Source organism: Chrysemys picta, chromosome 1 (assembly GCF_011386835.1).
Source record: "Chrysemys picta bellii isolate R12L10 chromosome 1, ASM1138683v2, whole genome shotgun sequence".
Lineage (NCBI taxonomy): Eukaryota > Metazoa > Chordata > Testudines > Emydidae > Chrysemys > Chrysemys picta.
This window is the reverse complement of record NC_088791.1, coordinates 209,450,185-209,469,153: the sequence shown is the minus strand read 5'-3', so window position 1 is coordinate 209,469,153 and position 18,969 is coordinate 209,450,185. Positions and strand designations below refer to the sequence as shown.

The window sequence follows — 18,969 nt, the reverse complement described above, 5'->3', positions numbered from 1 at the left end:
ATAATCTGAGCATTAATTCACAGGAGGCAACATTGGGAAAAAAAAAAGACAGACTAAGGGTCCAACCCTGCAATATACACAAGAGTTAACTTGTGAGTTTATTGTGTATGATTGGTCCCCTAAATCACATGGTCGTTGTTCTGTTACCACACAGAATGACTTTTAAAACAGAAGAATGATGATGATAATACATAGCCTTGCTCACGTGCAGATGTTGGTATTTGTACAAAAAATTAGCCAGTACCCAAATATTCTGATGAATAGAAAGCCATTCACATCAGGGGGAGGGGAAATTGAATGAATGTATGCAATCAATACTTTTCAGTGTTCAGCCAACTGTTCCTGGACAGGAGAATTTAGCCCATTTGTTTCTACCGAGGGTTTTGGGTGAGATACTTGCTTCGACTGATCTTGAGCAACTGTCTTTTTTTATAGCCTACATTGAAGATGTGGCAAGATGTGTAGACCAAAGCAAGCGACTGATCATCGTCATGACTCCAAATTATGTGGTAAGGAGAGGCTGGAGCATCTTCGAACTGGAAACCAGGCTTCGGAACATGCTAGTCACTGGAGAAATTAAAGTGATACTGATTGAATGCAGTGAACTCCGGGGAATTATGAACTACCAGGAGGTCGAGGCCCTCAAACATACCATCAAGCTTCTAACTGTCATTAAATGGCATGGACCAAAATGCAACAAGTTGAATTCTAAATTCTGGAAACGTTTACAGTACGAAATGCCTTTTAAGAGGATAGAACCCATCACACACGAGCAGGTTTTAGATGTCAGTGAGCAGGGGCCCTTTGGGGAACTGCAGACGGTCTCAGCAATTTCAATGGCTGCTGCCACCTCCACTGCTCTTGCCACTGCCCATCCAGATCTGCGCTCCACCTTTCATAATACGTATCATTCACAGATGCGCCAGAAACACTATTATAGAAGCTATGAATACGATGTACCTCCTACTGGCACCCTGCCTCTTACCTCAATAGGTAACCAGCATACCTACTGCAACATCCCTATGACACTTATCAATGGGCAGCGGCCGCAGACAAAAACTAACAGAGAGCAGAATCCAGATGAAGCTCACACAAACAGTGCGATACTGCCCCTCTTGCCACGGGAGACCAGTATATCAAGTGTCATTTGGTGACAGAAATGCAAAGGGGGACCCCAACCCCCTGGAGTAGAAGCTAAGTGTGCAGTCTGGTGCCTGGAACTACATCCTCGACTGCTGCTGTTAAACATGCATTACAATCTATAAAATACGAGGAAAAACAGGGTCTTGTACATATGTTTTTTGCAGTTTCTTTGTAGCATCAGTCTTCCTGTTTTATCCATGTCTCTTGCCATTCACATCTTTGACTTTGTTTTATACGTCATTGGAATTTGTATATTACGGTTTTTTTAAATGAAGAGACTGCTGTATAGATAGGAAATCTTTTTTGCTCCATTAGTATAGTTTTAGAATTTTTTTAAACATTTCTTGGGAATGCTTGGACGAAGCTATGTTAATATCAGAAGCACCATCCATTTTGTTGGCCTGCCTAGCCTGATACATGAAGGCCATGCCTGCTGCATTTCACCGTTGTGAAGAACCTTTGTTCTTAGGAGGACCCCGCCAATCATTCTGAGCTCCAATTTCATTACTTATCCCATGACAACACTTTTTCCTCCCGCCTCCCCTTATGATGGTCCCATGCTGGGTAACACTACAGACAGTCTGATCATCTAACATTTAACTCAGTAAATGCTTGTCAGACAACAAGATATACCCAATATGTATCAATTGCCTCACAGTAACCACTACAGAGTGTGTAGAAAGTAGAGTTTGTTTTTGTTTTACGGATGAGTTGATTTGTATCCCTTTTATTTATATAAAGCAACAACCCTAATTCGATCACTACTGGAATAGTGTGAATGTGTGAATGTGTACACAGCTTTTTTTTTTTTTTTTTTTTTTGCTTGTTTGTGTTAAGCATTTGACTTTTTCTTTTCCCCCTTTTAAATTCTGCAAATGAGGTTATTTGCAATTGTCAAACAAGTAAGGTAATAGGTGTTGAAGTGCAGTAAATCCTGCTGAGATTTACAATGATGGCTTCCAAACCAAAGGGGAGTAGAAGGACAATATCAACTATGGTTTGTCACATTGTATTATAGAAAATGGATTTTTTTAAAAAGTAAGAGCAAAACATTTCTTTCCAGCTAAGTATGGATTCCCCTTGTATTTGAACGTTCCAATCACTGTAATTACTTTTCAATGATATATTCACATTTGAGCATTTTTATATTTTGTTTTAGCTTGTTACAATAAGTAAAACCTTATTAATTTCAAGGTGATTTAAATGAGAACTCAGGTAGTAAAAAAAGAAATTATGAATACCAACGAACATAAATGTTGTAAGAATAAACATTTATTTATACAATATTAATATTTAAATTGGACGTGGAAGCATTAAAAACCATTAAGTTTATTGAATAAATAAATAAACTAGTTTGGTTTTTAATGCATGATTCCATCTTTGAGGATTGCAGATTACATGTGTACCATTGCTCCCAGATTTAAAAAAAAATCACTGTTCAGATATCTCTAGAACTAATGGAATAAGGAGCTTACCCATATTTACATTCAAATGATGCAAAAGTCACTTTCCATTTTAGAAAATTTAAAGAATGGAGTTAATTTTTTTTTTCTTTTAAAAGGGCCATATTCTCTGCTGGTGTAAATGGAACTAGTGGAGGTGCTCCAATGACCATCAGCAGAGGATTGGCCCCTTCTTTTTTTTTGTTTTTTAATATCAACAATACAACATGAACACTAGGAAACAGCTTTTAATTATTTCAGCAACTCATTACATAACAGCTGACTGGTGTTGGCCAATATAATGGATGTTGTGTGATTTGTTCATTCTTATTATCACTATATTCAAAAAAATACAAGTTTTAATATTTTGGTCTCATTAGTAAGATGTGATTGGTCAAAAATGTGTAACCTGCAGTTTGTGGGCGTTTGTGGGGGTAAGTCAATATTGACAATGTCTGAGGAACGACTATTATGTTGTAACAGTCAAGAATTCTCAGTATCTGCATAACCAGTTAAAGGAGCTTTGGGATGTGCACTGACTTTTATTTGCTGAAAAATGTTTTTTTCTCTGACAATTCACTCGGGTCCTTTTCTACAATCTGTTCTTTATTTCAATTGTGTCCCCCTGGACATGTGCCAAATATCCACAAAATGAAAATGAAGCTGCCAGGGCAGATACAATTTCAAGACAGCTTTACAGATTTGATTATTTTCAGATTGTAAAACAATTGTTATTTGTTTTATATTATAGATGCCTGTCAGGAACTGATGGCATTTATCTTCATTTGACTGGATTCTAAATTCATCCAATACCCAGAAAAATTAAAATATTGTAAAATCTTTCCCTCGTCCCTCCCCTTTATATTTTTTAAGATGAAGATTGGGATGTGGAATAAATATAGAGTGTAACAACCTGGCGACAGTCACATTCTAGGCATTGGTAGGTGTTTCTTTAGCCACATTGGGGGTACTTTTTTGTTGTTCTATTTTTAGTGTAGATTTAAGCACTTTGAATAGCATGATTCAGGGATTGATGGATACTATTTGATATTCACACTATTTAAGAGAAGTTTTTTCTTATTATGCTTTGTCATATTATTAAACAAAAACAAACAAATGAAAAAAGAAATACATGCAGAAGCTATCTATGGCTTTAGAAACATTCCTCCCAGGTATTCCTCTACTATAAACAGCTCTGTGTGAGAAACAGTGAAGGAAACTGTCATGTGTTCACGTGCTCTATGTTTGACAAAAGTTCTGTTAGAACGCAAAATAAAAAGGAAAAAAAAATTAATTTGCCCTAGTGCTTAGGCTCCATCCTTTTTTGGTTCAGATGTTCTAGTTTTTGATAATGCAGTCTGAAGTGTGCATGCAATAGCCAAGTGCAAGGGTTAGCCATTAAAAAAAAAGCACTTTACCTTTGAAAATTGTAGTGTGGTGATTGGACAAAACGTATTATGCCTGGTTTCCATCTGTCACTAATTGTGGGTATGTATATGGAGTCGATGCACATGAAGTATCTAGATACGGTGCTCCATTGTTATAAGATTCTCTTATCAGGCTACTCCTTGATATAAAGCTAAAGGACTTTATCACCCTGCCCCATGGAAACTCACTATAAACATCCCCCTTCTAGAGGTTCAAACACAGCTTTACTGAAAGGGAGGACTGCGCAGCATGCAACTGATTATTTTGAAGATAAAGTATCTCTGGGCTTGATTCTGCTCTCAGCTACATCAGTGTAACTCTGTTGCAGTTGATGAAGTTAAACCAGTGTAAAAACTGGTTTAAGTGAGAGGAGAATCAGGAAAAATGGATCAGAAAAGAACTTGTATTTACAACTAACGATGGGATAAAATTCTGACCCCCCACTGAAGTCAGTGACAAAACTCCCACTGACATTAGTGAGGCCAGGATTTCACCCCAGGAGTCTACATCATAAAACACTTTGGCATTCTTTCTTTCAGGATGGCTGTTGCTCGGGTTACACATTTTTTAGCCTTAGATGCAAAATTCTTGCATTTTCTGTTAGCACCCAGCTGTTAAAATGAAGTAGACATTACATAATGGCAGATAATCAGACTCTACATATTTAGAAAACCTGTTATACTTATCTGATTAAAATGCACAACATTTTAGTTGAATTGCATGCATTAATAATCCATTTACGTTATACAGTGAGCAATGAGCTTTTGGGGAAACAGGCCCGATAAGCAGACTTCCTTTTTTCTCAAACTTAAAAAAAAAATTGTTAGGTCTACAAACCTTGGAAAACCTTTATTAGAATTACAATAAAGCAGACACTAAGAAAAGCCAATGGAATAAAAGCCAAGGTAGGAGAAGGGGGAAACATCAGCCTGTTTCTTAATTGGGTTATGGACATTCTCTGTTACGGAGTCCAGCCGCAACTCAGTCCAACCTACATAAAGCAACTGGCATGTGCCACATCCTGCAGATGGATCAACAGAGTCAGAAATACAGCCCTGATATCTGGCACAGTGCTGAATGGTTTTGCATTTGCTAGTAACCCAGCAGCATACACAGTTGTTGGGGAGTCATCCATAGTTGTGGTACATAGGAAGACAAAATGTTGTGGGCACTAAGACTCTTCCTCCATAACAGGCTTAGTGCATGATCTGGAGCAACTATTTTCATTCTTACCCTTGCTAAACACAACTCAATATCATTTCTACCCCTCTTCATAACTGAACAGGAGCTTTGTTTGGCTGGAATTAGACAAACATGGGCAGTTTCATAACACTGGGTATCTCCCTGCATAATGCTTGCTTCAAGTTCCTTAGCTGTTTTATCTCTGCCACAGCGCTAGCTCGGTTAATAGTCACTGAGTGGAGAAGGAGGAGTGAGCATTTCACCCTTCAGGTCTGATTTATCACTGGTTTTGTAGGTTGAATTCAGCATTGATACCATGCTGTCTCTTGGGGCATGTTATTTTGCTGAACAGTTCCCCATTGACACTGGATATACACCAAAAAAGGACAAGGCAGCATCATGCTTCTCTAACTGAGCTTTGGTTGGTGTTCCAGAATCTGCAGAGCCTTTGGAAGTAAAACCAATAGAAATGAACATTAAGATTTTTCCTTTTCAGTTTTGTTTTTAATTCTGTTTGACATCAAGTCTGGTCTTTGTACTGTACTAATAGTGTCTATGAGATGGTTAGGCAAGACTTCAGTGAGTTATATTGCACTCAGTAAACAGAAAATGTAAAAAAAAAATGGAAAGATGTGGCCATATTAACAGTTTGGTATGTGGTAAAAAAAAAAGTAAACCCCTCCCCAATGTGCCTAAATAATTTATATAGTGCTAAGGTCTGGTCCTGGGAAGGTATCCTGTTTGTAACAACGAGAAACTTGACTCAAAAGCTTAACACAGTGGTTCTCAAACTGGGACCGCCGCTTGGGTAGGGAAAGCCCCTGGCGGGCCGGGCCGGTTTGTTTACCTGCCGGGTCTGCAGGTTCAGCCGATTGCGGCTCCCACTGGCCGTGGTTCACTTCTCCAGGCCAAAGGGGGCTGCGGGAAGCGGCAGCCAGCAAATCCCTTGTCCCGTGCCGCTTCCCGCAGCCCCCATTGGCCTGGAGCGGCGAACCACGGCCAGTGGGAGCCTCAATCGGCCGAACCTGCGGACCCGGCAGGTAGGAAAACCAGCCTGGCCCGCCAGGGGCTTTCCCTACACAAGCGGCAGCCCCAGTTTGAGAACAACTGGCTTAACAGCATGCTCACATATTATAGTCAATATCCTCAATAACATCTTTACAAAACCAACCAGTATTTGATTTGAACATTTTTGTTTCTGTTGAGTTAAGGTTGCATGGATTTCAAGAATTCTGGCAGCTAGTTTTGAATGTTGTATGAAGTACACAATCCCTATCCAATACATGGTTTATAGAAAGGCCCACACTACAGCTGTTAAACTGAGATTTTCATTTCATTTTAGTTTGACAGATGCCATTTTCTCCCTGACTGGTGTCAGATATAACAAGGTGCAAACATAAATGTTAATGATAAAATTTTAATTTGCTTTTAAACCTTATCTCCTCTTTTAATTAAATCTTAGTTTTCTCCCCATCCCCAAATATAAATAGCATAAATGTCAATTCTTCAGGAAAAATAAGTACCCAATAATCACACACACATCTTGAAAGGACTTTACAAATGTTACCTAATTAATCTCCACAACCAATTCAGAGGAGGCTAGGGAAATTGTGTCTTTACAGATGGCAAACCGAGATATCATCACCTGGCTTGCACAGCAACTCAAGGGACTAAAGGGGTGTAAGGTCCCTGTTTGCTCCCTTGTGTCAGGGTAGAAACTAGATGGAGCCTTTGTTCCATCCACCACAACAAGTGGGCCAACATATCTGCACCAGCATATTGAGTGACATATGCCAGGTCAGATATAGGCTCAGTATAGGTCCTTTCCCCTCAACGCAACAGGGAGACCTGGAAACAGATTGTGCCTCTCCCAGTCTTTTTGGTACTCATGGTAAGCACTATGGTTGAGCCCAGCAAGTTACAAAGTTAAGATGAAAGCATCAAAAGCGTGATGACAAATAACTCCCAACCTGTGCTCCAACCACACCTCACTGCTCCTGATCTTAACCTTCATTCCTTCCATTCCACCCCCCCGCCCCCTTCATTTACCTTGCAGTCTCTCCAATACTCAAGATAAAACACAAAGCTTGAGGTGCATCCTTCAAGCCTGGCTCATATGAACATTCTTTACCTGTGGGACTATTTGGGTGAGTAGATGTCACTTGCAGGAGCATCTTTTTTATTTCTAAAAGTACTTGTATTCACAATTCACACCCTTTTCTTCATCCCTAATGTCTTAACAGTGCCCTTTTGGGGTAACATCCCTTTCTTTTCAAGCCTCAGTGTGTAACCTTTCTCTGGTTTATACACACCCCTGAATAAAACAATGGTGCGGTGACTAGTTCTTATGATTTACCTTATTGTTTTAGCTTCAATTCTTAGCATAGATTGATTTTCCCAGCAATGCTGTAGTCTGTTGTTTGGGAGCTTGTTTTAAACTTGTTTTACAATGTGTGACAGGTAAACAACAGTGTATGTGTGTGTATGTTTGGTTCTTTTAAAAAAAATTAAAAAATCTTCATTACAAGCTTAACAGGTGAACAGCAATGAACTTACAAACTTGGAAGAAATTGTTTGCCAGTATTAAAATTCTGTGGTGAACAGCTCACTGCTGCTCTAATTATGTACTTAGGGACACTTTAAGTAGACAATTAAAACAATTAGTATTATACATGTAACTTTAGCATCACATTAGAATGTTGTACACTGGTCTTCCTAAAACCCAGAAAGCATCAAATGGTGACAATTATGTAAATACAAAGTAAAGAGAAAAACATCCACACAGCTTTCTTATTGTCTCTAATTTGCAAAAATTACAAAGAAATCATGCTTCTTATTTTAAATCACTGAACCCATTTCTACCTCAGCAAAAGCATTTAAAATGTAAAAGTGCAATCCTTTACAAGACATATAGACTCTCAAGAAGAGAAGTGGTTTCCACAAATGGAAAAGCACTTGCATCTGCTTTTTCTCCAAAGATATGTATCCAATCATATAATCATTCACAGCACTGTAAAATAAAACAGTACCAACCTGATCCTGTAAAAGTAGACTAAGTCCAAGTAAAATGGCTTTGCTCACATGAAAATGCTCTGCATGTCTTGCAGTGCCAAGGCAAACTTGTAGTAAGCCCACTGCTAGGTATGGATAGATTTGGGAAGGAAAAGGAGGCCAAAGCACCATTCTTCTGGTTCCATTCCACATACCTTTGACCATGTAGATACTTTAGGGAGGATAGCTCAGTGGTGTGACCATTGGCCTGCTAAACCTGGGGTTGTGAGTTCAATGCTTGAGGGGGCCACTTAGGGATCTGGGGCAAAATCAGTACTTGGTCCTGCTAGTGAAGGCAGGGGGCTGGACTCAATGACCTTTCAAGGTCCCTTCCAGTTCTAGGAGATAGGATATCTCCAAAAAAATTATTGTACACTGACTTACCAGTCATGCTCACTTTGGGGTGGGGGAGGGGTATGTGACGTGCCCACTTTTCCTTATTTGTAGTTCCCTTTGAAGTCCATACCTTGTGATGTCTCTAGAACAGAGGTTGTGTGGAGTTGTCCTGTGCAGGTGGCTGCTTGGTTTGCTCCCCACTCCACCTTTAATACACAGCAAAAGTTAATTGTTTCCACTGCCTCCCTTTGCCACATTAAGCCCTTACATACCTGCATAATCAGCTTCTGGATACAACAAACAATGGATCGGATCATGATTTCAAACATCACCTGCCTGTAGAACACTGGGTACCTAACATTCACCAGGTGTTTTATTTCCCTCTCCTGTAATGTTGAAAGATACTTATTACAAAGCTTTGTTAGTGATACTAAAGGGTTTGGTGACAGGATGACCATATCCTCTTGAATCACTGCTTAATCGCCCCGAGAGGCCCATCATTGTATATAATGATTATAGTGGCACTGAAGTGCATTTTTCCCTCTGAAGTTTGATTGTATGAAATGCTGGACACTAATATGCAAATAGGATGCTATGTTTCAGCTTTTTTTTTTTAACAGTTAATTTACTATGAACCTTTCTATTGACTTAACTTTGAGTCAGATCCTAAGGCCCCAATCCTGCAGAGATGAGTGCTTAATACACATGATTAACTTTACCCATTGGGACTATTCACAGTGCACAAAGTTAAGCACATCCATAAATCTTTGCAGGATTGGAGCCTTTGTGCACAATTTCGATAGGTAGGTAATTTTAGGTAAAGTAGAGACCATTACTATGCATCGTTCAATAGATAACTAGACAAAATGTCCAAAGAGACTTATTACAACAAGAAACATGCATTAATTGCCAGTGGTAGGAGTGACATTAGGCAGACTTCACTTTAACAAAGCAATGGAACTGTGACTAAAAATTAACTAAACTGAATTCTGTAGAGGAATGTCTTAGCTCAGCGCCACCTTTAGTGTCTTTGGACTGAAGGAGATTTCTCCATGGGATTTAGTTTCTTTAGTTATCATGTCATGTCAATAAGAGCTGGATGTGTATATATATATATATAATTAATTATATATCGCAACAAAAAATTGCAGTGATAATAGTATTTGAGAGTGCAGTGCACTACACTAAATTAACAGCTAGACGAGAGTCCGAATAAAGAACTTTATCATCAAACCTATCAGTTAGTCTTCTGATCGTTTAATGGAAAGAAATAGATGGATGCCATGTGGGACTTTGGGAGCATCTTTCCACACATACTTAACCCTAAGTAGAAGGAACTCCACTGCACTTACATCAGCGTACAACTGGTTTAAAGGAGAGCAGAATCAGGCCCAGAGTTTGTAATCAGCACCCACAATCAGCAAAGATGCAGATTAAGCAAAAACCTGTAAAAATGATTTTCCTATTTTATGTATTTTTGTTAAAGATGTAGAATTTCTATCTTTTTCAAGTGTCTTTCACTGATGCTATATAGACTGTAGTTCAATACATATGTTCCTTCCAAGGCTTACTATAGGGGTACACATGTGAATAAAAACTGCAGAAGTTGCCTCTTTCTTTAGACACTTTGTGCAAACCCACTGAAATTAAGGTAGACACACGATAGTTAAGTAGAAATGCAAAAGACTATATTATGTGTACTGAATGTTAAATATTTTACCTGATGAGAGTAACTTATATTCATATTTAGTTAAATAATATAAAAGGGGCCATAGATAAGAGTGCATTTTTATTAGTGATGCTATACATGCTGCTGAAAAGCAAAAGGTAAATGATAGAAATGTTACCCAATTTCAATGTATGTTACTTTAAACAGCATATTTATGTTATCCTACAGTATATGACACCTTTTAAAAATTTACCATGTTTGATACTTTAAACTGCACAGCTTGTTGTAACAAGTATAACATATTTAGCATTTTGTACTTTCATCGATTTTTATTCTTAAGGGAGAAAAGACATCACTCACTAAATATGAATGCTGCACATGTTAGCAATAGAGATATTGATTTTTGTAACTTTGATTGCACTTGCCTTAACTTTTCCACACACACGTGCGTGCACGCACACACACAAAGATTAAAGGAAACAAAACCCACAAAAATAGGCAAGTTCTGCACCGAATATACTTTTTGCATAATTTAATGAATAATGAGACATGAGCCTATTCACTACAATCCTTGTAAAGAGTATATGAGCACATGATGCTGTAGGTTTGTTAAAGCACAAGGTGTACTTTGTCTAGATTTAAAACAACAACAACAACAACAAAACTTTTGGTGTAACTTTGCTTTAGATTTAAAAAAAAGTTGGATGTTTTAAAAAAAACCCTTTATTACTTGCATATGAATATTTTTGTATAATAATATCTGAAGAAGGTTTTAAACTGGAAAATTACTTGCTTTATGGCGTGCAACTTTTAGAGAAAATAAACAGGGTATATGTCCAGTTTGTAAAAATGTTTTCCTTTCAAGATTGCTCTTTCACTGGCTAAATGCAAGGTTATGACAACTTTAATTACTTCTTTTGTGAACTGACAAAAAAAACAAAAAAACAAAAAATAAAACTATGTGAATAAGTTGCGTATGCAAACTTTTTTTAAAACCAATTATCCAGTTATTGCCAATAATAATCTAGGATAAGATAGGAAGATTCCAGTTCGGTCATTTTATTTTATAGACATACTAGGCCAGATTTTCAGCTGATGCCTCAGTGGAGCTGTGCCAGTTTACATGAGCTGAGGGTCTAGTTTTTTGCATATACATTTATTTTAACACAAGATATATTCTATTAATGGGGAAAACCAGCAGTATTAATGTCTGCTTTTCTTTCCTGTGCAATTGGTTATTATTAGCCCTTCAGTCTCGGTCTGTAGTTTGCATACAGGATTAAAATATATATAATATTATAGCTACTCAGTTCCATATGGTTTTTGATGGAGGTTTATAGATTTCTTCATATTAAAGCAAGTAGCTAGTGCAGTATAAATAGCAGAGGGTCTCTTACACTTTGAGGAAGAGTTTATTTAAAAAAAAAACCCTAATACTTGATTTACCCCGCATTACTCCAGTTTATGCCAGTGTAACGCAATTGAAATCATTGAACAGCATAAAAGTGGAATAACACAATAGTGAATCAAGATCATAGCCTTGTGAGTGTGTGTGTGTGTGTGTGTGCGTTTCTGTGCATGCGCACACGTGTGTGGAGTGGGAGTACAATCTTGGATTGTATTGGAACTGTACTGGAGTAGAACTAAGGCAATATTGTCATTGTACAAATAAAAACCTAACTTGCAACCATCCAACATGTTTTAAAAGACTGATAACAATTTTAAGGTCCATAAGCATGATTCAGTTGTTGGATCAGAAGGAATTCATTCATCGGTTCTCAGAACAAAACACAAAGGGTTTGGTTCTCTTCTCACTAGCAGTGGTGTAAATCAGGAGTACTCTACTTAACTCAATGTAGTTATACCAGTGTAAAGCCAGTGTAAGTGAGACAGAATCAGCTCCCTTTGCTCCTCCACACTTTTACTCCTTAGAATCTCCATGTCCCACCATTTTTAAAAGTGTAAGCAACTTTTGGCTTGTTTCTCCTTTCACTTTCACCAGTTTTAAATCTGTGTAATTTCACTGATTTTAGTGGTGTTGCTCCAGATTTTCACCATTGTAAAATGAAAATCTGGACGGTAGTGTGAGGACATAAACACAGAGCCATGCTTTAAGCTGCAATTAGAAAACTTCCTAACTTGGAAATCCCCCTCTTTATTAAGATCTCTGCTGCAACTCATCCTAGACTTCTCTGGTAACTGTGGAGGATGAGAAATGCTAATAGCACCCCTCCATCTCCCTTTGGTTTGTCATTTAAGTTTTAATCTTTTATACTAATATGTATATACACAACAATTCAAATAAAACTTCAAATTCCTTATAATTATTCACGCTACTATGTCCCCTTATCAATTGCATTTAAATAGTCCTGACCAGGAGGCTAAAGATCAAGTCTTTGAAGGGGTCAGATCAGTCTTCCAGACCATGTTCTCAGTTCTGATGGGTGTGTGTAGGGGGCTCACTTACTGACAGAGTACCAGCAAGGGCTACATCCTCTCTTTGTTGTGTTGGGAAATACTGAAGATTCTACCTGAGAAGTCCTTTCGGAGTCTCCACAATGTAGAGTCTGGGAGTTTCTGCCAAATTCCGAACAGTTCCAAATGTCAAGGAGTTTCAGAGCCAAACTTTGTTCCATGGTGTCCATTCAGGTAGTGCTTTTGTTGTGTTCTGAACACTGAAGTTTTGTTGTTGCTGAATTTTTATTTCAGCGCCCCGTTTTTGAATTTTCTTCAGGAGAGACCACTTAGGCTTAAACTGTATTGCTGGCACAGGTAAAGGCATCTTTAGCTGTCTTCCCATCAAAAGATCTGCTGGAGATAGTCCAGACACAAGCAGTGTTGACCAATATGCCAGGAGTGCTTTATAGAAGTCCACTATTTTTTTTTTTTGTGTGCAGAAGTCTTTTTAAAGTCTGCAGTGCTCTCCATCTCCCTGTTGCTCTGGGGTTAATGTGGGCAACCAGTATGCTTTCAAAATCAAAGTCCTGTGCAAATTCTAGGAATGTTTCAGAAGTAACTGAGGCCCATTATCAGATATGAGGACTTCAGGAACTCCATGTCTTACAAATATTGACTTTAGTTTCTGTGCCGATAAAGTGTGGGTAAGTGTAACCAACTCAATATATCTGGATAAGTAATCAGCTACAATAATGTTGGCATGTATATATGTCCTTTCCAGAAAATAAAAATTAGTAGCTACCTGCTGTCAAGGTCTGCTGGGTAGCTTGGTAAAAAGCAATGGTTCTGGTAATTGTCCCCCCACACACACACTTCTTACATAGCTTGCAGCCCTCTACTAAGGTATGAATTTTCCTACTCAGACCAGTCACCATACAGATTGTTGTGCTCATACCCTGTACTTGTTTTACCTTGGTGTACCTCATGGATTTTGGAGAGCCTCTCTTTCTGAACTACCATAGGGATAAAAATGCATTGCCTTTTCAGAAGCAGGCCACCAGCCATCTGAAGGTCATTTTGGATCTACTAATATGGGGGAAGTCTGTTGGAAGTTGACTTCTTCAACCTTATTCTCTTTGGCAACAATGAGTCAGTTTCTAGCAATTCTTATCCTTTAGTTGTTCATTTCTAATTTGCTGATGACTGTCAGGCACTGGAATTGCTGCTAGAACAAATTCAGTGTAGGCTTTGACATCTTTCTCTAGAGCATTTTTTCTTCCATTGGTGACTGCTCAGCTGCAGCTCTAGATAGCGAGTCTGCTGCTATGAGTGCTTTTCTTGGTATGTGTTCAGTACTGAAAGAAAATCACATCAATTGTAGTCAAAATCTTTGAATTTTAGGTGGAAGGTCATTCAGTGGGTTTGAACCCAGTAATGTCCTAGGGGTTTGTGGCCTGTTTCATTGCTAAAAATCAAGTCAAACCAATGTGCACTGAGCCATTCATAGGCCCAAGTTTCCTTTTCCATTTGAACATGCCATGGCTCGGTTTCTCTGAGGCTTCTTGCTATGACTGCAACAGGTCTTTGGTCTCCTTTTAGCTACTTTCATGTGAGCACTACTCCTAAGCCACATGAAGATGTGTCCGCCGCTGCTGTTATTGTATAGTTTACTGAATATTTTGCCAAAATAGGTGGCGATGTCAGCAGTTCTTTTTACTTATTAAATTGGTTTTGTGGTAGGCTACCCCAGATCAACATATTGGGCTCATTAAGGAGATCTCTTAAGGGTGGGGTTTGGGGTTTTTTTGTTTGTTTTTTGTTTTTTGGATGAGCTAAATTTGGTACACATTTTCTAAAAGGATTTGTCATGCCCAAGAATTTTCTTACAGCAGAAACATCTTTGGGATCAGATAAGGGTTGTAATGCCTTCAGTTTGTCTGAATCAAGCTGAATTTCCTGATTCCTAATTATGTGTCCTACCAATTTTATCTGCTCATTAGAAAATTCACATTTTTCATTCAAAATGAGACCGGCTTCTTGGAAGAGTCTCAAAACTCTATGTAGTCGCTCCTCGTGTTCATTTTTAGCTCCGCCATATACCAAACACATCATCTGCACGGTAAAGGTTGCCAAGCAAAACTGACACAATCTGAGACATTCTCTTTTGGACATGTTCTGGTGCTGAAAATATGCCAAATAATACCTTCCAAACACAGTGATAAATGTAGTCAATGGTATAGTCTCTCTAACAAGGGAGATTTGTCAAAAGCCTGCTGTAGCATCTAAATTTAAGAAGATTTTGGTTTCCGATAATTGAGCAAATCTCTGGTCAACAACAGGAAGCATGTCTCTTATGTAAATTAAGCTGTCATGGGATAAAAGGGAAGGTCCTTTCATGGATTGAGAACTGGTTAAAAGACAGGGAACAAAGGATAGGAATTAATGGTAAATTCTCAGAATGGAGAGGGGTAACTAGTGGTGTTCTACAAGGGTCAGTCCTCGGACCAATCCTATTCAACTTACTTATAAATGATCTGGAGAAAGGGGTAAACAGTGATGTGGCAAAGTTTGCAGATGATGCTAAACTGCTCAAGATAGTTAAGACCAAAGCAGACTGTGAAGAACTTCAAAAAGATCTCACAAAAATAAGTGATTGTGCAACAAAATGGCAAATGAAATTTAATGTGGATAAATGTAAAGTAATGCACATTGGAAAAAAGAACCCCAACTATACATACAATATGATGGGGGCTAATTTAGCTACAACAAGTCAGGAAAAAGATTTTGGAGTCATCGTGGATAGTTCTCTGAAGATGTCCAAGCAGTGTGCAAACAGGATGTTAGGGATCATTAAAAAGGGGATAGAGAATAAGACTGAGAATATATTATTGCCCTTATATAAATCGATGGTACACCCACATCTCGAATACTGTGTACAGATGTGGTCTCCTCATCTCAAAAAAGATATACTGGCACTAGAAAAGGGCAACTAAAAACTAAAAAAGATTAGGGGTTTGGAACAGGTCCCATATGAGGAAAGATTAAAGAGGCTAGGACTTTTCAGCTTGGAAAAGAGGAGACTAAGGGGGGATATGTTAGAGGTATATAAAATCATGAGTGATGTGGAGAAAGTGGATAAGGAAAAGTTATTTACTTATTCCCATAATACAAGAACTAGGGGTCACAAAATGAAATTAATAGGCAGCAGGTTTAAAACAAATACAAGGAAGTTCTTCTTCACGCAACACACAGTTAACTTGTGGAACTCCTTACCTAAGGAGGTTATGAAGGCTAGGACTATAACAGTGTTTAAAAGAGAACTCGATAAATTCATGATGGTTAAGTCCATTAATGGCTATTAGCCAGGATGGGTAAGGAATGGTGTCCCTAGCCTCTGTTTGTCAGAAGATAGAGATGGATGGCAGGAGAGAGATCACTTGATCATTGCCTGTTAGGTCCACTCCCTCTGGGGCACTTGGCATTGGCCACTGTCGGTAGACAGAATACTGGGCTGGATGGACCTTTTGTCTGACCCGGTATGGCCGTTCTTATGTTCTTATGTTATGTTCTCTTTCTCTGCACATGCTTTTATTAACTTGTATAAGTTCCACACAAATCTGGATTGTGCCATTGGGCTTTGGTACTTTGGTGTTTGGACCATCCCTGCACAGTTGGCTCTTCTATCTATGAAATAAACCCTGTATCTTCCATTGTCTTTAATTCTCCTTTGGCTTTCCCTCACAAGGATATAGGAATGTGGAATGGGGCTGTGAAAGAAAAAGGAGTCTTTGATGCCACCAGTTTTATTTTGTAGCCCCCTGACAGCTTTCCTAACCCTGTGAAGACATGTGGATACATCTTCTGTATAGTTTTTTTTTTCCCATTCATGCACTTCAGTTTCTCTACTAGCTGTAGTCCTTGTGTTGCTGGCAACCCTATCATTGTTGCCAACTGTGGCTTGGTGTCTTGCTTCATCTTTCACAGCTTTACCAACCTCACCTCCTATTAAAGTTCTTTGGTCTCCCACTCTCTAGCTGTGTAATGTTCTTATGTTATAAATATTTACTATGTCAATATGCTCTGATGCAGTCTCCTCCCCGCCCCCAATGTAAGTCACATTGCTGTTTCTCTATGGTTTCTTGCATTCCTACTTTTGTTTCAGCTTTTACTAGTATGAGATCTTGGCCTAACTGAAGCTATTGTCTTTTATGCAAACAATTATTTTGTCTTATTAGTTCTTCTTTTAATCATTCCATATTTACAATGTTCAGCAAGACTATGAACCATGGTAAGAAAAGTCTGAGCTATTTCCCCTTGTTCCAGGCACTTCCTATTAAATTGGGCTATTCAGTATATAATATTCTGTCTGCCTGTGAAATGGGCTTCAAAAGCCTCTTTCACTTTGGAATTTTCTTTTTTTTTTCCTCATCAGTGAGGGGCAGAGCACATAGTTATCATCATCAGCATCACCCATGGCAAAAATCAGGGAATTTACGAGGTATTTTTGTGCTTTCTCCGTTAAAGCAGAAGCCATCCAGAATCGTTCATATCCACGGAACCAGCAAGGCCAGCTGTCTGAGTTGCCAAAATCAATCTACTCTAACAGAACCATTTGTGTTATGGGTTCTATAGCGATGTGGAGACAGGGCTCTTCCTCTCTCCTGCTGCAGTTTTCACAGGTCTCCTCCCTGATTTTCCACTTTCCCCACTTACCCACTACACTGGCATTCTGGGGCTCTTTCTCTTCCCCTCCCCTTACTCCTCCTTTAGAGAAAGGAATTCACTCACTTCTGACACCAGATAGTGTGAGGACATGCCTTAAGCAGCAACTAGAGAACTCCCTAACCAGGAAGTTCCTACATTTGTAAAGTTCCCAGCTGTTTGGCAGCAGCAAGCTCTGGGAGGTAGGTGGAGGAGCGGGGACAAGGTGTGCTCAGGGGAGGAGGTGAAGGCGGAAGAGGAGGTGAGGTAGGGTGGGTCGGGGACCTCGGCTGCCAGTGGTTGCAGAGCACCCACTATTTTTCCCCATGGGTGCTCCAGCCCCAGAGCACCCATGGAGTCGGCGCCTATGATTCTGCCAGTCCATGAGAATCACAGAATTTTTTTCTCCACTAAAAAAATGGCAGTTGGATTAGATCACTTCTACCATCATATGATCACATAATGAATCACACAGATTCAGTGTCACCACTGAACTTTGCAGCTGGAGCCTGCAGCCTGAAGGGCCTGCTTGAACTCAAATTGCCCTGTTTATTCCCAAGAGTGATCTCTCTGAACGCTGTCTCTAAAGTAGCTACTTTTCATGATATTTTAATCTGTGACATAAGCAACACCCTGAAGAGTTTCTGGTCAGATGATCATGGTTTCACTGATACCAACGCAATCCATTGCCCCAGGAATGATGTCAATAAACATATTATACAGTGGATGAGTTATGTTTACTCTACTGACAGCATGTCAAGTGCAAAGGAAATATGAGACCCAGTATACATTCAGCAAATATTTATGTAGCTTTAGTTTCATTTTGAAAATATTCCTATTAAAAAGGACATTAATAAAAATGATCAAATAACACAAAGGGCTCTATTTTTCTTTGACAGGTTTACACTCCATCCCTTGGAATTTCAGAGACACACACACCTGAGATGCACACTGATGTATAAATTACATTATTGTATGTTAAACCTTTTCAAAATCAGGCACATCCAGATGAGTTTGGCAACGAAATGGAGCTATATACCTGAAAATAAGAAGAAATTGAAAAAAGTGAGAGAACTGTCTTTAGAGAGCAATATATGCTTCTCTTTCCAAATATTAGCATCTAACTCTACTACAAAGAATGCAGAGGAGGTTGAATTCCTTACAGTCATTTCCATTTATGATCATCAGCTCACACAATACTAACCTAATCTTCAATACATAGATAGATGGCCAACGGTCTAAAATTCTCTTCAGGTTGCAATGATTGCTAACATTCCTTTGCTCAAATGCATGTTTTCTCTCTGTTATGCTGAGCTACATTTTCACAAACAGGTCAATAGTGCCTGAGGTTGCTATTGAATGACTAGCAATGAAATGCTTCCAAGTATTCATGGTGTCTGCACTGCACCTAGAAACTGAGAGACAAATGTTCAAAAGAGCCTCAACATAGCCACCACGTGGTACACAACTTTGCATCTGCAATCACCTGAATGCACACACATTGAATACTATTATTTGTGGACATAGTTGATAGGCTTTAACACTTTAATGTGAAGACAATGAGATTTGCATGCCTATATTGGAGGATAACTGTTGATGTTGCCCCTGAACCCTCTGGAG

At 38.8% G+C, this 18,969-nt stretch overlaps 1 protein-coding gene across 5 annotated transcripts in view; it reads left to right on the top strand.

Annotated features, from left to right (window-relative positions):
* IL1RAPL1 (interleukin 1 receptor accessory protein like 1) overlaps positions 1–5,818 on the top strand; it is a 1,133,236-nt gene extending 1,127,418 nt beyond the window's left edge. For all 5 annotated transcript variants that reach the window (XM_065591092.1, XM_065591086.1, XM_065591106.1 and 2 more), the window contains one exon: positions 436–5,818. In XM_065591092.1, the coding sequence (XP_065447164.1) occupies positions 436–1,154 (719 nt within the window). In that variant the 3' untranslated portion in view covers positions 1,155–5,818. The remainder of the gene's footprint in view (positions 1–435) is intronic.
* Positions 5,819–18,969: the final 13,151 nt, after the last annotated feature.